The sequence below is a fragment of the Lepus europaeus genome, chromosome 4 (assembly GCF_033115175.1).
Source record: "Lepus europaeus isolate LE1 chromosome 4, mLepTim1.pri, whole genome shotgun sequence".
NCBI lineage: Eukaryota > Metazoa > Chordata > Mammalia > Lagomorpha > Leporidae > Lepus > Lepus europaeus.
Window position 1 is genome coordinate 82,689,114 of NC_084830.1, and position 23,011 is coordinate 82,712,124.

At 38.4% G+C, this 23,011-nt stretch overlaps 1 protein-coding gene across 7 annotated transcripts in view; it reads right to left on the reverse strand.

The window, feature by feature from the left end:
• Nucleotides 1-23,011, reverse strand: part of CHD7 (chromodomain helicase DNA binding protein 7) — a 201,994-nt gene that overhangs the window by 50,491 nt on the left and 128,492 nt on the right. For all 7 annotated transcript variants that reach the window (XM_062188457.1, XM_062188454.1, XM_062188456.1 and 4 more), the window contains exons 4-8: nucleotides 22,035-22,176; nucleotides 16,904-17,041; nucleotides 15,808-15,873; nucleotides 9,454-9,509; nucleotides 1,336-1,450 (exon numbers count right to left, since the gene is read on the reverse strand). In XM_062188457.1, the coding sequence (XP_062044441.1) occupies nucleotides 1,336-1,450; nucleotides 9,454-9,509; nucleotides 15,808-15,873; nucleotides 16,904-17,041; nucleotides 22,035-22,176 (517 nt within the window). The remainder of the gene's footprint in view (nucleotides 1-1,335; nucleotides 1,451-9,453; nucleotides 9,510-15,807; nucleotides 15,874-16,903; nucleotides 17,042-22,034; nucleotides 22,177-23,011) is intronic.

The following is a 23,011-nucleotide window of genomic DNA, read 5'->3' on the forward strand; positions in this document are numbered from 1 at the left end:
GGAAACAGAGCCCAAATAAATCTAATAAACAGGACCACGATTTAAGGATGAGGGAAGCTACTGTTGTGGGTTTTTTGTTTTGTTTTGTTTTTGCCTCCCACGGACCCAAAGAAAAGGTCAGCACAACATATGGCGTGTCTCTGAAAGGAAGCTAATGATTTCAACTCAGCCAATGTCACAAAAATTTAACTTTAACTTCATTAAGAAGCCAAAGTATAACCTCACAGTGCTTTCCTGAAACTACCCTTTCCAAGAAAGCAGCAGCTTAAAATTGCCCAAGACGTAAGAACTGAGTCACGTTTGAGAAACTCCACGCCACACAGTGCCAACTGCTGCGTTGCAAAAAAGCGGAATCCGCAGAGCAACAGAGAGGGTGTCACAGACAAGTGTCCGGGAAAAGAGCAACCACACAGTCTCCCAGCTAATGCAGATGTTGCCGCTGCTCACTGGGATCGCGGAAATCAGATCCCAGGAGAACACAGGCCTGTCACCTGAAATTACAAGGATTTTATGACACAGACACAACTAAACCCATTTATGCCCCACCCTTCCCATTTCTAAAAAGGGGTAGCAGTGTGAGGCAGGTCGTTAGGCAGGTGTTTGGCATCAAGTTGCATACGTTTTTCCAGTTTACGTGCGGCGGACTCTTTTATGAGGGAAAACTGATAAATCAGCACGTCTTATCCTTCAGTGTTGGGGTTCTGCTTTGTGCTGTATGAGGATCTAAGTGAAACCAAACTGGTGACCAACAGTGCAGAGGCCCCAGTAAGCAGCTTGCGAAAACATTTTTGAAATGTAATAGGCAATGTTTCAGGGAGACAACCTAGCACTTTGGTAAATGCGAATACTCTGCACTGCTGTGGGTACTGCTGTCCTTCCATGACTGACAACCCTGGATAAAGGGGCCTGGGTGGAGAAATTATACCAGCTTCCGAACCATGGCTCAGCATTGTGAAAATGAGTTTAGTGGCTCCTCTGTGATCCGGCACTGACTTGAAAAAAAGAGATCTCTCCTCAAAAAAATTTTACTTTTATATCTCTGGACCTTACTTGTTTATTTCACTCTATACTAATCGTTCATTACAAGATTTCAATCATACCATCACCGCTGTTTCCACACAGTATCATGAGGACCAAGTATCTTCTAGACCAAGCAACAGGAAGAATGAGAAACTTCCTGTTTACAAATTTTTTAGCAACATGCAGTTACTAATATGCAAGTAACACCACCAAATGAGGCAAGCTAGTTTTTCTCAATACTTTGCAGCAGTAAAACTCAAAATTTGGGACATTTAAATAAAGAACATTCTTTAGAAAATTAACCAGGTTTTATACCTCTGAAAGGAATTTATTCTGGCCCTGTTTTGCCTTAAATCGTTTAATCTTCTGCTGAATTCTCTTATCTTTTTCCAGATCTTCTACAGAAGCCCACTGACAATGAAGATAAGAGCTGAAAAACACAAAATAATACCCTTGAAACATGTAAAAAATAATTAATCCTTTATTAAATATGTATTTATTACATGAAAAATCAACCAAACAGATCATTAACAAAATAACCCACTTAATTACTCACAAAGGCTGCTAAGCAACATTTCAATACAACCATTCATGCTTCAGAGTAAGAGAAAAATCAATACCAGTGCCTCACATTTGCCTTGTGTCCTAAGCCTCCAGTTCTTAACCCACTACATACAAAAAAATACATGAACAAAAATCAAAACAGTGCATAGTAACAAGCCATTTTCAAAAGATTACACTTCAGTATAAAACAATCTATATATACAGGGTGGCCTTAATTATGAATTTATGTTTTGAGTCTTTTATCATTAATTGAGAAATAAGAGGTTTTTATCAAACTAAAGAATTCACATTTAAAACAGCAATTTCTTTGGCAGTAAGGGGTGCAGTGCACCCTCGATGCACACAAGGCTCACAGGTGAGTCTAACCTACTTTCTAGGGCAGTCTCCCGATGACACCCTCACGGTTCCACATCAGTTCCTGCTTTCTCAACCTGCGTATTCCAGGAGCCTTGAAATGACGTTCCCTGGTCCCCTGCGAATTTTCCACTAATTTTCTCCTCCTTTTCAGACCCACTGCTCTGAGCACATCTGTCTTTCCTGACCTGAACTTGTCTCTCTTTCCTTCCTCAGGACCACAGGGACCTGTGACACTCTTTTGTTTGGTATTTCAATATTTTTTTGGTATCACCATCACTTCCCTGTTCCCCAACAACCTCAACTGTCTCATTTCTTTTTGGTGATATTTAAAAAAAAAATGAGATACCTAGATACATACCTCTTAGAGAATCATTGTACTGCTACTCTTAGAAAGTAAGCAACCATTATGAAATCTTTTTCAAACAATTGATACTCTATGAAGTTCTTACACTATTAAGTACCATATAATGATATTTATGCAATGTCTTAATTTAATGCATTTTCAATGCTAGGGGCTAATTTAGTCCTTCTATAATTGAGCAGAAAACATTTTCAATGCATGACATATAGAAATAATAAAATGGTGTTAATGTTACATACAGACATACACACACAGACTAGATGAAAACATGTCAATGGTGATCACTTCTGGATGGTTGCTAATACTGCAAGTATTTTATTGTGTACTTTCAACTTTTAAATGTCTCAAATTTTCTGTAAGTAATACACAATTGTATCACAATCAGAAAAAATATTATGAAAATAACCTTTTTTAGTCTCCTAATTATTTGATATAAAGTAGCAAATGTGCAGTTCAGTATTCTTTCTGTCTGCCTGTGTAAATGTTTCCAAAGCACCACCAGAATGGCTACAAGCTAGACACAGGCACCTACACAAGTGGGTCCAGCCCTGCTCTACCTCCCGACACTCCAGGCTATAACTCCACTCTCTAAACTCTGATAATGATGATCCACTCAGAAACCTTGCTCAGGAAGTGGAGGAAGGGGAAAAAAGGGCTAAAGGCAGGTTTCTATGTCATAGTAGCTAGATAACTGAAGAAAAAAAATCTTACTGATGGACTAGCATTAAAATATAAGGAAAATGTTATGAAGAAGTGAATTGTAAGAAAATACTAAGAAGTTAATACAATATCATCTGAACCTAGGTCCTACAAATAAACAATTTATGGACATTTTGGAAAACAATCTCATAAAAACATAACTTATCTTTATGAAGCAAGTATAACATTTATATCTAATTCTGACATAGTACAAAAAGAAAAATTGGAAGACCATATCCCTTTTGCAGACCAGCACAAAGTTCTACTCAAAACATTAGCAAACATAATTCCACACTATATTAAGAAAACAGTACATCACACCTAACTAGGATTTATTCCAGGAATAGAAGCCAGAATTTACCATTGGAGAATTCATTAACAAATACACAATATTAATGTACCTAAGGAGGGAAATCATACAATTATATCTCCACCGATACTGGAAAAAAAATAAAACTCTGATAAAATTTAACACCCGAGTTTTTTTTAAAACTTGGAAAAATAGGATTGATAAGTACAGGTTGAGTATCCCTTATGTGAAATGCTTAGAACAAGTAGTGCTTTGAATTTCAGATTTTCTCAGACTTCAGACTATCTGCACAAACTTAATGAAATATCGTGGGGATGGGATCCAATCTAAATATGGAATTCATTTGTGCTTCATACACGTCTTACACATATTAATCTAAATGTAATCTTACACAGTATTTTTTAATTTACCTGCATTTTGACGGTAGGTTGATCATCACGTTGCGCTCCAAAAGTTTCACATTTTGGAGTACTCTGGATTTCAGATTTTCAGAATAGGGATACTCAACCTACACTTTATTAATATAATTAACATATAAAGACACTTTAATCCTGAAGTCAGGCTCCTATTAATTGGAGAAACACCACAGACTTCTACAAAGATCAAAAAGAAGATCTGGAACTTACTATCTCTACTCTTACTCAATATTATATTTGAAGCATTAGCCAATGCCACTGGACAAATAAAAAAAGTAGGAGGCATAACAACAAGATAATAAAAAGCAAAGCCAGGGTGTGCAGTGGAGGATGGCCCAAGTCCTTGGGCCCTGCACCCCATGGGAGACAAGGATAAGCGCCTGGCTCCTGCCATCGGATCACCGCGGTGCGCTGGCCGCAGCGCACCTACCGCGGCGGCCATTGGAGGGTGAACCAACGGCAAAAGGAAGACCTTTCTCTCTGTCTCTCTCTCACTGTCCACTCTGCCTGTCAAAAAAAAAAAAAAAAAAAAAGCAAAGCTCTAAATTTGCAGATTATAATGTCATGTACCTGAAAAACCCTAGAGAATCAATTAGAAAAGCAATTCAAACAATAAAATAATTCAATAACACAGTACAATATAAAATTAACATAGAAAGTCAATAAATACCCTTCATTCACACAAACAATAGCCAGTTACAGACATGATGTAAAGAGAAAAACTTTTATAAGATCAACAAAGACAAAATATTTAGTAGCATATCTAATAATAAATCTAAACAATTTATGTAAGGAATATTCAAAATATTCTTAAAAGACAAAAGTAGAGGGGCCAGCGTTATGGTACAGCAGGTTAAAACACAACCTGTAATGCTGTCACCCCCATATGAGCATCAGTTCAAGTCCTGGCTATTCCACTTGTGATCTAACTCCCTGCTAATGTGACAGCAAAAGCAGAAGAAAATGGCCCAACTACTTAGGTCCCTGCTACCCACGTGGGAGACCTGGATGGAGTTCTAGGCTCCTGGCTTCAACCTGGCCCAGCCTGGGCCATTGCAGCCATTTGGGGAGTGAACCAGCAAATGGGAGCTCTCTCTGTCTCTTTCTTTCACTAATACTGCCTTTTAAATAAATAAATTTAAAAAAAAAAAAAAAGACTAAAGTAGAGCTGACCCAACTGGAAATATACCTTTATTTTTATATTTTTATATAGCATAACTCAACCTCATAAATTTGTAAATTTAGCACAATGTAAATAAAAGTACAAGAAAGCATTTTTATGGAACTAGACAAGTTAGTTCTAGACTTTATATATAAAAAAAAAAAGCAAGAATTTCCAGGAAAATCTTAAAAAGGAAATGTTTCAAAGATAAACTAAACCTATCAGATATTAAAATATACTATAAGGGGCTAACGCTATGGCGCAGTGGGTTAAAGCCGTGACCTGAAGTGCCGGTTCTAGTCCCGGCTGCTTCTCTTACGACCCAGCTCTCTGGTATGGCCTGGGATAGCAGTAGAAGATGGCCCAAGTCCTTGGACCCCTGCACCCACGTGGGAGACCCAGAAGAAGCTCTTAGCTCCTGGCTTCGGATCATCGCAGCTCCGGCCATTGCAGCCACCTGGGGAGTAACCAGCAGATGGAAGACCTCTCTCTGTCTCTACCTTTTCTATAACTCTGTCTTTCAAATAAGCAAAATAAATCTTTAAAAAAAATACTATTACATGCCTCTAGAAGTAACTCGTGTGATACTAGGTTACAAACAGACAAACAGATCAAAGGAATAAAACACACATACAAATAAATACATAACTTTAGAACAAGATAAAGGTTGTGTTTCAAATCATGGGGTGAAGATGGACTTCATAATGATGCTACAACAACAATATTTGGAAATGAATAGGATTAGAACCATATCATGTATTACAGGTACATGTACACAAGAGACTGAATAGGTATAGGATAGCTAATGTAATAGAGTACTATCCAAGTGTAACAAATGAGAACTCTTAGAACTGATGTAGAATAATTTTCAGAATAGGGTTATGAAAAATTCAAAGACCAAAAAGTATACTGATGGAATGCATTTTTTTTTTTTGAGTAAGAAAGAAGGGGAAATTATCAAAGTATATATCTGCAGGCTTATGCCAAAAATTACAGAAAGGAAAAACCTAGAATTAATGAGGAAACAGGAACATGATGGAATGGAAGGCATGATGATACTTCACTGAGAATCATTTTGTGTACAGTTCTGACTTTGGAAGCCTGTTAATATTCCATAAACTTGAAAGAAGAAAACAAACAAACAAAAAAATGACAAGGGGGGCTGGTGAAAATAGAAAATAAATACAAACAGCAACCAATGGACCACCTGTAACACAATCACACTGGTGGGGAAGAACCAATTGACAGAAATTTTGAACAAGTATTTAGCCTGTATTCCCTCAAACTACAGACAAAAAAATTTCAAATACAGGTCTCCATCCTCCCACCCCACAGAAATACAAGCTGGTAAGTAATTCTGAAAGTACTTCTTGTACGTTCCAGGAATGACCAAAAAAGCAAATATATTATGTATATAAAAAGAGCCAGATAACATAAAAAAAGACAAAAAATAAGCAATGTTGGGGAAGATGTAGAGAAAAAGTATCCATTTTACACTTTGGTAGGAATACAAATTATTGTAGCCATTGTGGAGAATAGTCTGGAAGTTCCTCAGAAAACTAAAACTCAGCTATCCCATCTCTGGGTATGTATCCAAAGAAAATGAAATCAAAGGGATCCCTGCACTCCCACGTTCACTGCCGCACTGTTCATAATACCAAGACATGGAATCAACCTAGGTATCCACAGGTGGATAGATGAAGAAAGAAAATGTGGTCCAGATCCACAGTGAAATATTATTCAACCATAAAAAAGAATGAAGTCCTGATGCAGCAAAATGGAGAAATTAGAGGTCATTACATCAAGTGAGATAAACCAGACACAGAAGGATCAGTCCTGCATTTCTCTCATATGTGGAAGCGTTCTTCTTAGCGGGGAGAAAGAGTCCATCTAGTAATCAGAGTGGAAAAGATGAGGGGACTGGGTGGAGGGGAGGTTGGATAATGGGTAACACAACACGGTGAAACAGAACAGTTTCCAGCATTCTACCTCAGCACAATGAGGCAACTACCAGTTCACAATGTATTTGGTACTGTACAAAGAAGTGGAGGAGAGGAGCTGGTGGACTCAAACACAGAGAAAAGGAAGTAGAAATACTAATTACTCGATTTGATCAGCTTATGCTGTATACATGTGTGGGAATATTGCATTGTGCCCCATAAAAATGTACAAAGATTACAGGGTAATAAAAAGTTAAAAAATAAAAAAACCAAAAACTAAGAACTAGATTTTTTTATAGTCAAAGAAGGGAATTATAATGGAAGTATCAATGAAGAGGCATCATTTCTGTTGTTAGCTAGTAGATATGGATAGGTATGTGTGTATCTACAATGAATAGATACAGGTGTGTAACTGTGTGTGTGCAACCATGCATACACATGTATGCTCATACTTCCCTATCCCTACTCATTGGGAGGGACTGGAAGAAGTGACTCCTCAACAGCAATGAGAACACCCAAAGCCCAAGTCTAAATGCCCTCTCCACTAAAAACAACTAGCATTCCTCGGACAAATAACTCATTCCAAGACCAAAACAGGGAAATTACACCATGAGCCCAGAGCAGCCAGAAAGTAAGAAGACTCAATGAGTAGGGACACGGCAAAAGGACAGAGGAGCCTGCCTGAAGGGGCTCCCAGTGGCCAAATCTGGGATAATGTGAACAAAGTAAATAACACTGCGGCCACAAAGAATTAAAAGCCAATGAATAAAAGGAGAACCTACAGGTCAAAACAGCCATAAATTAGCAAGTGGGCAAGTGGGTGAAGCTCTTGCTTACAGCAGAAACCCAACCAATAAATTTAGAATAAAGTTAGGATTAGTAAATCACTACTCTGCAACCATTACCACGCTTAATAGTCTAAAGGGTCCTTCCGGAAGACATTCTTTACTTTCAAAGAAAAACAAAAATTCTTTACAGCTAATGTGCAATTTTTCTGTAAATCTGAAATGATGTCAAAGCAAAAGGTTAACAGTAACTCAGTTTTACAAAAATGCTACTTCCCTCAGGTCTCCATAATGTTAGACAGGAATGTTACTTTTAGAACTCGGATGACTGCAGGGAGAACTGATGCTCCAGGTGTGGCAGCCGTCGGCATCAGGAGCACTGCACCCTCCTCAGGAGTAGTAGGCCGACTGGGTTGAGGCACCTCAGACAACTGTGCCACATTGACTTGGATGCCTGTCTAGCAGTGCTTTTTTTTTTTGGGGGGGGGGGGGAGCCAAGAGTGGTAAATCTTCAAGAAAACTCTCCCCGTCTCTGGCTTATTAATCTACCTCTTTCTCATCTATCTTTACACCACTCTCCTCCCAAGGCCATAGGAAACCAAGTCATCACTGAAATCCTGCTTGTGTAAACTCATGCTCTGATGACAAAATGATGACAGCTGACATTTACTGGGCTTTTTTTTTTTTTTTAATGTCAAACTGTATTTCCTTGAACTCACATGATAACACTGATAAAGATTTCTTTATCTCTTTACTTGGTAAAAGGTTTTGTTCAAAACTCCTAATGTGGATCATTTATTAATACAGGGCCAACAAAGGACAGTGACAGAAAGACCAAGGCATTTGATGCTTCCAGTTTCCAGGGGAGCACAATTTTTCTTAGGCTGTTTTTATGGCAACTCACAAAAGCCTCCCTTTAAAAGCCCTAGAATTTATTAATATGGTGCTTTGAGTTAAAATGGGCAATATTTACATAATCAACAAATGCTTTTGTCCTTTTCTGTGATATTCCTTAGGTTAGAAAGTGGCCTCAGCCTTCTTCAACTACACTCTACTGATCATCAGCAACTGGGCGTGGACCAGGTGCACCACGTACGGGCACAGCACAGCAACATGGAGGGCAACAGCTTACTGCATTCTTCCATTCACTTTTTACAGTTATGCAATTCAAACCCACTAAACAAATATCAGAAGCCAATAAACAAAAACAGTTAAAGCCATAGCCAGCTGTACTTTAAAACCTAAGTGATATGATCCTCTGCCTCCCAACTGGGGTGGGGAATGTCTACCTTGTGGGCCGTATGAGACCCATGAAAAATCATTTATTTGGTTGGTCTGGCCCTGCCAAGGTAACCTCAGGCAGGACTTGAAATCCAGTAAATCGACAGCAGAGTTATTTTTAAGTAGATAATTTTGTATGGCCCCTAAACGATGTTATAGATATCCAAATGGCCCTTGGCAGAAAAAAGGTACCCAACGCCAGTTAGAGCCTTTGTCCCATGGCAGAGTTCACACTCAAATGTGTAAGTATGCACAGGTGAGGGAGAGTGAAATTCACTTTCAGAAGATAGGTAAGTATTGCTTTACACATTTTTCTATCATTGCAGAAGTTTTATTCCCTCTAAAAAGAACTTCTTGGTTGTAGATGAAACTCAACTTTTATACTAATTATGCACGCTCCAGAAAAATCAAAATCATAAAATATCAAAGATGTAACAGAAGGGAATACAATTTACAATAAGTAAATCATCCTGAAGTATCCTAATTTAAAAAAAAAATACCTATTTAGCACTTTGAAAATAAATCCTCCTCATTTAAAAAAAATCACAATTTACTTACAAGTTTTTGTATTTCACATAGAATTCTTCAACTTCTACCTCCTCTCCAGATTCCTTCTGCAACAAAAGACATTTTCAGACATATACTCAAAGATTTCAAAGGTAATGCTTTCCTCTCACATGAGCACAGACCAGGCCAGTAAGAGCAGCAGAGGATCCTCCCGTGAAGATGTGCCTGCTGCGAGCTGTGGGGCGCCGTGGGATGCAGACTGACGTGCTCAGACCCATGCACGCTACTCTGCTCGACGTGCTGGAGTTTCTCAGACATGAATCATTTTAACTCCTCCCTAACCACACGCAGCTTCATTCACAACAACCTGACCCCAACTCTGGCACTCTGCCAAACCCACAGTGTTAAGTAGACGCCAAGTGTACCATTTTCTCAGGCAGCAGCCAATTAGCAACTGCTCTCCTGAATGCCATATGTATTATTTTTGGCTGCCTCATGGCAACTTTACATTGTGGGTTTTGTAATGTTTTAAAATATTTAAAAGACATTTATTTCTCCATATAGTTAATAACTCTAAACAAGAAACCATATAAAACTAAACCTTGTTCTTATGCTGTGTAATTTCAGTGCATCACTATTCATAGTTTTAGTTTTACTCAATGGTACAATTAAAATCTCTCAGACAAGATGTCTCACATACAGAGAAGCCAAATAAAATTAACACTCCAAATACTACATCTAGGTGAGGTTAAAATTGTGATACATGCAGCCAGATCGGGAGTTTTCAGAGGCAAGATTATCTGTCACATTTCCCTTGACCCAACCTGCTGTGTGGTACATGCAGAGGAAATGCTCATACAATTTTGCAGCCTTTTTTCCCTTTTGGTATTAGGCTGTTAAACAAGTCATAATATGTAATTTTCTCCTGGAACATTTGATCAGATAAATCAGAGATGTAAAACATAAACACCACTTACAGATGTTCCAGGATTGCTTTCACATTCTTACAAGAACCCCCAAGCCTGCCTTGAGGGTCGTACATAGCTGCTAAGCCACCTCTGAGTGGCTTCGAAGAAAATTAAGGCAAGTAGGAACATGGCAGAGGACAAAAAAAGAGCGAAGACTTCCACTGGATAACAGACTGGCGTGTGTCTGCTCAAAGGCACCGCACTTCCTCTCCATCTCTAAGCTTCACTCCTGTCAAGGATCGTGAACTTACACTTTTCTTTGAAACTCTCACCTTTACCTGTTAAACCAGAATTTTACCCAGCTTTTTCACCTGTCCAGTGACCCCAACAAAAAGAGTGGATGTCCAGGAGTGTGGTTAACACTTATTCATATCTGGTTGTGCCCTAATCGATCTATGAATGATGATAACCATACAGCAGCTTTTTAAACCAGTTATTCCGAATACCACCCTTGTAACAAACTTTCAGATATCCAAAATGAAAAGGAAAAATTCTGAATGTCTTCAAGGGCTAGCAATATAAACTCAGAATTCATCTACGGGTAACTTTTTATCAGTTTAGGTGGCAACCCATCCGAGACTCACCTCACTTTTTCCCATCCCTGATATTTCCCCACTCTACTGTCATTTCCACATATATTATCCTCCTATAGAACTGGAGATTCCAGGTGAAGAAAGATTAGCTAGTAGGTACCCAAGGACAATGGAAAGCAAGGATGACGCTAGACCTTTTGGCATTTCTCACAGCATTTCATGAAACCCAAACCTATAGCCGGTGCCGTGGCTTAACAGGCTAATCCTCCGCCTTGCGGCGCCGGCACACCGGGTTCTAGTCCCGGTTGGGGCGCCGGATTCTATCCCGGTTGCCCCTCTTCCAGGCCAGCTCTCTGCTATGGCCCAGGAGTGCAGTGGAGGATGGCCCAAGTCCTTGGGCCCTGCACCTGCATGGGAGACCAGGAGAAGCACCTGGCTCCTGGCTTCGGATCAGCGCGATGTGCCGGCAGCAGCGGACCCTGGAGGGTGAACCATCAGCAAAAAGGAAGACCTTTCTCTCTGTCTCTCTCTCACTATCCGATACTCTGCCTGTCCAAAAAAAAAAAAAAAAGAAACCCAAACCTAGAAGAGAACTCAAATGTCAGAACTCAAATACTAACCATATTTCTTTCAGTTCCCAAAGAGTTTTGCAGGATTATATGTCTTTGAGTTAGTTAACAAGACTAGGCTTGGGCCAGCGCCACGGCTCAATATGCTAATCCTCCACCTTGCGGCGCCGGTACACCGGGTTCTAGTCCCAGTTGGGGCACTGGTTCTGTCCCGGTTGCCCCTCTTCCAGGCCAGCTCTCTGCTGTGGCCTGGGAGTGCAGTGGAGGATGGCCCAAGTGCTTGGGCCCTGCACCCGCATGGAAGACCAGGAGAAGCACCTGGCTCCTGCCTTCGGATCAGCGTGATGCGCCGGCCGCGGCGGCCATTGGAGGGTGAATCAACAGCAAAAGGAAGACCTTTCTCTCTGTCTCTCTCACTGTCTAACTCTGCCTGTCAAAAAAAAAAAAAAAAAAAAAAAAAAAAAAAAAAAAAAAAAAAACCACCAAAAAACAAGACTAGGCTTATCATTTCTGTGCGCCATATTTCCTTCTCTCTGATCTTTCCCTCCTCACTGCTCTCACTCGGAATATACTGACATTCCATAATTCTGGTGGACACCAAAGCACACAGGATCAAATCTTGAACAGTGGATATAAAGCTTCCATTCTGTCTGAATTCTGTTCCCAGAAAGCTCTGACTCTTATAGGCATCTACCTGTCTCCAGCTCTCATTAATACCAATTTTCTTGTCATGATCAGCTGTTCCTCTGGGACCCTGCCATGAAGATGCCTAACAAGAGGGTCTAGAGCTATCTGCAAGGAACCAAGAAGGTTCTGAGACCCCACTCAGCAGTACCTGGGTCTGATGCAGCATTTTGTCCCAGGCCCTATGTCCTTTGGATGTTGTGAAGTAGAACACTGTGCTTTGAGGAACCAGCACACATACTGGATGCCCACCTTCCTGCCTGCAGCACTATCAACAGAACTGGTCTTCACCCCTCCTTTCATAGGAACATAACCATGCTGACCTCTTTTGTTTTACTGATAGTAAAACAATTTCTAAAAGTACATGAATCCACAAGCCCTGAGGAGTACCATTTTAATTATTCACCAAGTGGCAATATGACCAGCCTCAAAGGTAACAGCTTGAAACAGCCCCAACCCCCACCCTAGTCAAATTATCAGAAATCAATCTGTCATGGACATGGCACATCTAATGAACAACTGAGTGAAAGCACTGTTTACACACCCCACACTCAAATTAATTTCTTGGACAGCTACACTTGAGAGTCCTCTAAGTACTTTTTATGTGTTCAATAGATTTCTAAGAAAAGTATGTAACTTTTCATTAGACAATATAACTAGTCTAGGCAATCCTTATTATTCAAGTGAAACTTCCAAAATTACTAAACCATAATTGTCCTATTGTTCATAAGAATCAGAAAGCTCTGGCCACCTGGCAACAAATGACAATCCTACAGTGTCAAAGAGGGATGACCCTTCCTAAGCATGCTATTACTGAATTAGGCAGCAACACTGGACAGAAAAAGCTAGGCTCAACCTCCTGTCTACACTCCTAGAGATACCAAATGACAGTGCACCTAGAGAGAAAATAAAGATACAATACTGAATGCAATTAAGAGTTTTTGCCTTCTTTATACTCTTTTCTAAACTGAGTTCAACCAAAGAAAACTGAAACAAACACCCTGGGATCTAAAATGAAAAATTGTAGGGAATATAGTCAGAGTTCCCTTTAAAAATATTTCTGACCTTCTGATACAAAAACGATTTAAACTCTTCTCCAAAGATGAGTGGTTCAAAGCAGAAAGGGCTACAGAATGACTAAATATGGAAAACAAAGAATTAACCTTTATAATCATTTTATAATTCATTCATATATCTACCTCAAAACTCAAATTCTAGTACCTACTATGCCCATTTCACAGGATCACATACACATTACCCTGGGTTAGAACAACACAAATGCCCCAGCCATCCCTATTTATACATAACATGAGGTCTAAATTAGGGAGGCTCTGTCAGAGGAGTTCTGTGAGTCTGCACAACTCCATCACAGTGGATCATTATCCTTCTTAGTCCACAGTGATGAGGTCAAGTGACTCTGAACAACACAGTCCCCACTGTGGGTCAGTACTGTGAAGAGGAGGTCCTGAGAGTTCTGCCAGAGGGAGATAAAGATACTTTCTCCCTACCAACTCTTAAATTATTCATGGTAATAGGAAACAGACCAGCAGGCATAGCTAGAATCCACAGAAAAATCTCGAATTTCCTTTTGTTTCCATGTGCAACACTTTGTTCCAATGTTATTAAAGCCGATAACGAAAGTAACTACTTTGAGAGCAGTAGCCGAGTTAAAAAGTTAGCACCTGCTAATGTTTAGTGCCTCCCAATAAGGAATATTCCATTCCAAATGTCATGCTATTCTATTACTGCTTAAGGAATACAAGGATTGGATAAGCAATGCAATCTGACATACATCTCTTTGCTACTTTAAATCACACCTCGAAGTGTACCTCCCCTTCTAGAGAAACTTTTCCACAAATCTTTTCCATCCTCAAACTCACCTCTCAACAAATGTTCTACCCTCCGACACAGAGTGGTTTTAAATCTTCTATGACAAGTTAACCTGGGCATCAGTAATGGTAACAATACATATTCCTAAACCATGGGCACCTATCTTTAAAGGGTACAAAGGTGGGGTTGTAGGGGGACAACATAGAAAGCAAAGGCAATGTCTTAAATAATGCATAGTCTAAGTAGCTCTGAATAATGGAGCTAATTATCATTTGCAACCCCCAGACCTGCTGAGTATGCCTGCTGAAGTACTATCAACTGAATGAAAATTAGTACAGTCCATCCAAACGACATGCTATTTACTCAAACAAGTCACTTCAATTTAGTGAAGGGGATTACTCTTTAAAGCATGTCAAGTATTTAAATTTTACCATATACCTACAATTCACAAATTTACAGTTCTGAAGCCATTAGTAGGACAAAAATGCAATCCTTCTAATGAATTAAATAGTGCTCATTTCTGCTTGAACAGGTGGGAAATTTGGAGGAGATTTTTATCATTTAATATAGAGAGGAAATCTTCACATTCAAAAAAGTTGCAGGGTAACCACTCCATACACTCCCAACCCCTTCAGTTTGAAAATATCTTTACATGTTGCTCCTGATTATCTTCATATGAACTGGGTTGTATATCCTGATAAAATCCCAAGACCTGAGTTACACACTAGAAAAGCAAACAGCATTGAAAAGGGGGTATAAGGAAATTTACTGCCAGTGCAATAACATTTTCAAGGGTCTCTTGATAGCAGTATTTGAATAGTAAAGGTTTCCCTGTTTGATAAGTCTGAGATCTCACTTTAAATCCCATAATTCCTCCATTCCTCATCTTCCTCACTGGGAAGCTACACTTTGTGTATATTTTACTAAAATATTTATTTTACAAGTTAAACATGAAACTGCATTTCCACCCACTCCTTCAAATAAAAAGAATGAACTGTGGGTTTGACAAAGATCTGAACTGAGGACAGACAACTATATCTAAAGGTGACAAGAAAGACTTTCCAGAGACACCAAGAGTTGCCTGTTGGACTATGCAAATGCCCTGGATGTCCGTGCAATTATTCAAACTAAATAAAGCATTTTCTCATCTGGGCAATGAAGCAGGTAGTTGGAATGAAAAGGGGAGTTTCCTTAAGTAACAGAAAACATATTGTCAATCGAATTTTTGGTTATCAGGCTAGTGACAGTATTTACAGCTCACTTTTGCAGATCAACAGAAACTTTGAATAACTTTGAAGAGTAAGTCATATAAACTTCAAAAATTACAATGAAAACAGCGCTATGTTTCATCTTTGCCTTGGCAATGTCTATTAGTATTTCAGTTGTACATGAAAAATTTTCATAAAACACATGAGAGCACATTGATTTGCTAAAAAGATAGAGAACTTCCATCCTATCATGGAAGACTGGGGTAACCTTCCTAAGAGAAATGAGAGGTAAGTTCACATTGATAATTTTTATGAATTCTGATTTTTTAAAAAAAGGCAGCCTATAACTGAAAGTCCTATACAATACTTTGGAGACTCTTGGCTTTGTTGCCTGCTCAATGTAACAAAGCACTGACTGCTTGGTATATTTTTATTTCAGTTGGAGCTAAATATTCTAAAGATTTTAACTGGGCTGATAAATGAAACAAGATTAGAAATACTACCATAAGTTGTATTTTACAACAGCAGGATTTTTAAAGAAAATTATAAAGCCAATAATCCTATCAGAGTCACACAGATCTCACAGACTTTGATCACTCCAAAAGGTGCTTACCTGCTTTTTGACTGAACGACTGCTCATGATTTTTTCTACCACTGGGCCTTCTGCATCAACAGATTCCTAAAAAACACAAGTCATATGAATCCACCCACTCAGAAAATATTTCATTTTAAGCTATACAAGCAAGAAACCATTCCCCTTTGCTACTGCCTCCCTATGCCTTCAATCACTACGTACAAAGTTACCAGTGGGAAATACAACTGAAAAGAACAAAATTTTCACTCTACAGAAAGGTAAAAGATCTGTGCACATCATTTTATGATTATGTGGTTTAATTACATAGACTAGCATGGATCCCTGAAGCCAGGGAGCATTCAGTAACTCCAGCTGCCAAGAGAAAAGAATCTCTGCATGACAGCCATCAAAAATGTAACTTTTCCTCATCTATGCCCATGGGGTAAATATACTCGTCATTCTGTTATTGCAGGCAGCTTTTATCTATGGAGGTCACACAAAATGTTACATAACCAACATAGAACAAATTACCAAATAAAACACAAAACTGCATTTAATATACTTTTCAATGGGTTACCAGTTTGTTAACTGAAGTACAGTAATATTAAGAAGAAAGCATTATCTTAAAAAAGATCTTTACAATAATCAATCCAACATTACTACCCATATTTTATACAAACTATTTTATCCATCATTTACATTGCACAGAGAATAAAGTATGCCCCGCTGGGTACTACAAGGCAGTAATTTCATAAAGGGGTTCTGACGGTGCCTAACAGCAGGAGACAAGCTTGAGTGGTTTATTAAAGTCCCACAAGCTACAGCCCTGAATTCTCAGAGGTAAATTCAGCTTCCTTGTATTCCAGCTCTGACTACTCCTCAGCATAGACCATTCATTCTCCAAAATTGTGTCAAATTACATATCACAGACTTGTATAAAAATAAATTCCAGTGAACAGGGCTTTTTAAAAGATACTACTAAACAACTAATTTCCCATAGTGCATTAGCCAACATCCTATGAATGTCCCCTTGCTGGAAGTCCAATGTGTCCACTGAACTTCCTGGACTGCAGCTATAAACCTCCCAGTGCATCTTGGAAACGCACATGTGAATCCTGGACCGCGAGCCACTGACCTGCTGCTCTGACTGTGAAGTGTTGGAAGGGGAGTCTCTCCCAGCAGCATCTGCATCATCTGCCTCCTCATCAGAAATCTTGAACTCCAAGTCTTCAGTGTAGCGCTTTCTCTTCACCTGCCTACTGGACCGTCTCTTCTAGAACAAAAATCCAACAAAGCTGGGGGTTTAAAACACAATCACTGATACTATAATGGCTCAGAAGGGTAAAGTGTATTTTTTAAAAAACTGATCTTAAAGAAAAGCTGGTAATTTAATGATGTAAAAATCACATGAACAGATCATTGCAGCAACAAAGATAACAGAAAACTAGGAAATGCAGAGTCTGATGCGGTGGAGAGCTGTCACTCCAGCACTCCCAGCCACGTGTCCTTCATTTTCAGGACTGGAAATAACAACAACTTTTGTTTCTAACTCAGCCAGGGTATCTGTCAAAAGTGATGGCAATATTAGAGCTGGGTAAGGGTTCTACAGGGGTTCACAATATTATTTGCTTTACTTTTTCTATGCTTCAAAACTTTTCCCACAAAAAGTCTAAAAAAGTAAATGCATTAGAAGATAATTTGTAAGTTACAAATGTCTATAAAAATGTTGTCATAAACTTACCCATTATATTTCAGAAGGTCATTTAAATAAAAGGTTTTGTATTCTAATTTGAGTCCTGAAAGAATTGTTTGGAAAAGGATTGAAGAGATGAAGGGCTGAATCACTCATAATGATTGACTTTAAAAAAGTAATTTTATTTTTTTTTAATTTAAAGTTTTTAACATGCTGGTTAAAATGAAAAAGACTGATAATAGCTAGCAACAGTATAATCACTGGCAAAATAGGTCTTCTCACAGTCTTATGGTCAAAATATAACACAGCCCAGTCTTTGCAGGACAATGTGGTCCTGTCTATCAAAAACTAAACCATGTCAATCCTTTGCCTAAGCAATTCTACTTCCAGGAAGCTACACACCTGGAACTACCTGTGAGATAAATCGTTAAGCAGAAAGAAAAACAAATCACACAACAATAAATAGTGTGTGATTCTACTCAAGATAAATAAAACATTTTGTGTATTTATTTGGTTGTGTGGGTCATCAACATATAAACTTCTTAAGATAAGGAAACTGTCTTGTTCATTTCCATATGCCTCAATGAATACCTGCTCAAAACAGAAATATATATGTGTGTATGCTTTCAACAGCAGGAAAAAAATCTGAAAAGACACACACAGATTTTAAATAGCTATTAATTCTGGGGAGAGAAATAAATGGAGCACAACACGAGGCTTTACTTTTTGTTCAAAATAATTCTACATTGTTTGACCTTTTAACAAAGAAATGTCTTTGAATGTTAATTAAAAATGTGCAGAAATAACCTTTCCATTATTATATCTGATAAAATCTGAGTTTGAAAATGACACATGTAAGTTTTAAATTGCTAATGCAAGAATATTACAACTTACTGAGTTTCCAAAGCCCATGGAAGAAATACAAAGAATCTTGAGACAAGTAACACTTTTATATAAACTTTTTCCTAAGAATTATGAAATACCGGGACAGTGAGGCAGAGAGGAGTAACACAACCATTGTGTGCTCCAGAGGTAGAACAGATACAGATACCTCGCAAGTCAGAACCAACTCAATCCATCACTTTCCCCAAAGAGTGAGACTGATTTTTATCTTACTAAGTTTGTGTTCTCTTTGCTCTCAAAAAGTGATCTGAGACAGTCCATGACACAAACTCAGTACAGTGTGATCACTAAATGCAAAGACTACACAGTTATGACTGCAGAGGCCATTTTCTGGTTCGAGACCATCGGGGTAGCTTTTACTAACGGACTTCTTAGTGGCTTAGGCCAGGAGCGAAGACCTGAAGGAGAGGTTCCTCCTCAGATCCTCCTCTCCAGGACAAAGCTTCAGAACTGCCAAGAAAATCAACCCCAGGTCAAGGCAGCGCAGAAACCAGCAGTGTTCTGCTCTCTGGAATTCTTCCCCACATCACAGGAGACAGTTTGACCTCATGAGCCCTGTCTGAACTAGCACTGACTCCTTTGTGACCTTGGGTGAGTTATTTTGTGGACCTCAGTGTCCTGGTCTGTAAAATGGGGTTAATGACAGTGATGACCTCAGACAAATACTGTGAAGATCACATAAGGGAATTCATTGGAAGCATTGCAAAATGCAATTAGTAGGATTAAAGTTATCATTACTCAGCGCCAGCTTTCCAGAGAAAAATGGCCCAGTTACTGTGCACAGCTTCCCTTCCCTCTTCCCAAGGCTGACCTACTTCCTGCTGCTCTAGTGCCCACTTTGCCACTCCTCACTTCTAGGCCATCAATTTCTTTAAGCCATAAAAGGCCATTACCAAGAACAATGTTTTAATTTTGCAAAATTTAGCACAGTATCTGTATTTCATTTGATATGTCAATTTAACTAAATTGAAATGGAGTAATTTATATTTCCATCTTTATGCCATTACCATAAAGAGGAATGTGCTGCTAATGATCCATCTGTGATGTTTTACCAGGTTTCCATGCTTGAGGCCACACTGTCACAGCATTCTTCCAACATAAGTGATTGGAGAGAGTCTAAGACAATTCCACTTTACACTAAATCCCACTCTGATATTCAAGAGACATTCCAGTAAACAAGGGGGCTTTTCTTCTTTAAAATAGAAATTATGTACTGGTGAAATTACAAAATACAACTAGAATTCAATTTTCTGAAATTCTACAATGTTAAATGGTTATTGTATTCTCCACATAATTGATCATAAAGTCATTTATTTTGGGTATCAAGGCTCCTTTAACAATTTCCTAATGTAAAGTTAAATGATTTACTGTATGTTTCTATTATGACCTGTTAAACTATTATTACCTGGAAAGTTTTTGTGGATGGAAAGGAAATATAGGAATTGCATTTAAGGGGCTGGCGCAGAGGCATAGCAGGTAAAGCCACTGCCTGCAGTGCCAGCATCCCATATAGGCACCAGTTCAAGTCCCGGCTACTCGTCTTCTGATCCAGCTCTCTGCTATGGCCTGAGAAAGCAGTAGAGGATGGCCCAAGTCCTTGGGCCCCTGCACCTGCATGGGAGACCTAGAAAAAGCTCCTGGCTCCTGACTTTAGATCAGCCCAGCACCAGCTGTTTAGGCTATTTGGGGAGTGAACCAGTGGATGGAAGACTTCTCTCTCTCTGGCTCTGCCTCTGCCTCTCTGTAACTCTGCCTTTCAAATAAAAACAAGTAAATCTTTAAAAAAAAAAAAAAAGAATTTCATTTAAATCATAACTCAAAACTTTTGAACTGATACTAAAATAAGAAGTCAAATTTTTAAAACTGAATTGCTTTAGAAAAGATACCTATAGTTAAAACAAGTACACAGAATAAAAAATTGATCTCACTGTTCTAATACCCTGTGACACAATTTTGAGTTGGTTACAATTATATGGCATTTACTTGAGTAAATCAATCATAAAACTCAAGGATGTTAATTCTAAACCCTTCATGCATTTGTTACAGGAAGAAACATAATAAACAACCGGCCAGCATCACTTCCTGTGTCAGAGATAGCAAGAAAGCGTTGCCTTCAAAGTCAGGTCTCCTTTGTGGTTGCTTATTTTAGCTACTGAACCCATAACAGTCAACCACCAGCCAATTATAAAGGATGAACTAGTGCTCATTTATAGCAATTTCATTTTTCTATAGTGAAATGCAAAGGAAAAAAATCAAAACACTAGTATTTCATGAAGTCCACTGAATTTGAATTAATACAAAGAACACTTTTATTTTTAAACAGCAGCAGTTATTGTAAAAGAAAACAATTCTCTTGGTTAATATGAATAAATCTTAACCATGGTCCAAATACTACAGTCCTATAGGTCCTACTTCAAGCAAACACAAATCAGGAAAAAACACTCTTAAGGACAAAAGTAAAATTCCAAATTGTTCAAATGATTTAGTTCAAAATCCCTAAGCAATTTATAAAAGATATATACTTACCTTCCCAGTATCTTTCTACTTACATACAAAATAAAAGGAAATTATATAATTAACCCACCACTGTTAGTTATACAACCAAATCAAAACAAAACACAACACACCCAGTCACACTCCCTTCTCCTTCCTCTTCCCCCCCTTCTCGGGTCTTTAGCTTAGGTCCTTCTGTGAGGTTATAGCTATTAGGGAGTTCTACTAAAATAAACACACACATATACACACTCACACCCCAAAACTATCTGAAATTCAACAGAACAGAGGAACAGATTGCAAATCTTTCGATCCTAGTTGGTAGGGATACAGGAAGAGAGTCCTGAGCATGCAGTAAGCTCCTAGAGGCTGGCCTCCTATTCCAGTAGAACTCCCGGTAACTGCTCCCTGATAACTTAGATGTCATTCACACAAGTTACATTCCCAGCCGTCCCAGCAGACCATGCTGGCACGCTTCCAGGGAACCTAACGGGGAAATAATTTCTAACTGTCACGTGTAAGGGTCCCTCGCAGCACAATCAGTGAAGGCAGTATGCTTTACATACAGAACCCAAATTCCTGGTAGGTATTTCAGGGCTAGTTTTTCAACTCATTCCTATAAAATTCTTCAAGTGTCAGGAGAACCTAGCATTGGGAAATTCTACATCGTCACCATTGAGAAAGCCACTGACTCGTTCAGAGAAACTTCAGTATTACCTGAATATACCTCAGCTCTGACCATCAGGTGTCAGAAACTCTTTCAAGCTACATATTACAGTTTGCTTTTTTATTCAAAAACATAAAAACTTACAATCAAACTTAACAGAAATTTTAAAATACACATTATACTTTAAATGAACCAATATATGATATATTAACCAATGTTAATGATAACACATAAAAAGTAAAATATGCATTTTCGGAAATAAATGAAGGTTCTCTATATCATGAATTATGGAGTCAAAGATGGCAAAAACCAAGCAGCTCTGGTCAGGAGTTTAACTTCCCGTAGGCACCCCCAGATTTTATCACTATGGATATAATGTTCCCAATAACAATAAAGACATCTCAAAAGCATCTCCACAACAATGATAGGGGAGGTCTGGTGAACTCTACATGGGGTTAAAGTTACCCATGCTAAATAACCAAGGCTCAGGGGTCAGAACAATGGTATTACCTGAACACCTGGGTCCTCATCTTCTTCAGGAGGAGGAGATGGTGGGGGCGTTTTGTCTAAGTCTGAATTTTCAGAACCTTCTGTTTTTCCCTTGTTGACCTTTTTCTTCAAAGCACTTGCTTCTGAATCAGGTTTCTTATTACTAGAATTCAAAGTGGATCACTTAGTGTTCACTTTTTAATGTGGTTTTCCACACGTCCCCATACTTTATTTTCCCATATTAGTATTCCTAAAATATCAATGACAGTTGATGAACCAACACATGTTGGACACTTATAGTAAAATGGCACTCTCAATTAAGTTTTTAGGGTGAAACTATATACTGATGACCTTTAGCAAAAATCTGACCTAATTAAAAAGAAATTGCATGTAAAACCTCCCAATATCACACAAAGTACATTTGTTCATTTATCAAAATCCCTGCTTATGCACCAACCTATAACGAAAAATCAGATTATGAATGAGTTTTACTATCAAGTTTTTAAGGTACAGAACACTCTTTTTAAAGCTCGTGGACAACTGCAGCATAAAGAGCATTTCTTTGTGTCTCTTGCAGATAGTTGTACATACTCCTATTCAAGTCCTCTTTTGACCAGGACTACTGGGTGTCCTCTTTTGTGCCATCCCATGACATTTTTATACAATTTTTATCTTTATAAAATATAACCAACATACAGCAACTTCCTGTTCTACATAACTTCATTTGATATTATATCTGTAACTTAAAATAATCTTTATTTTGACAGTAGACATTTTAAAAAATAATAATTAATCTTTTATTCAAAATGTTGGTCTCTGAAATACAAAAAAATACGGTAAGTTGAAACAATAATTAAAGTACATATTCCACAGCATGTTTCTGACAAATATTAATAAGACTTGTGTGCTATGAGACATAACATATGAATGAACTCTAAAAAAATATTTTAAATTTACCTTTGTCTCTAGAACATTAACTTGACATTCTTCTAGAATAT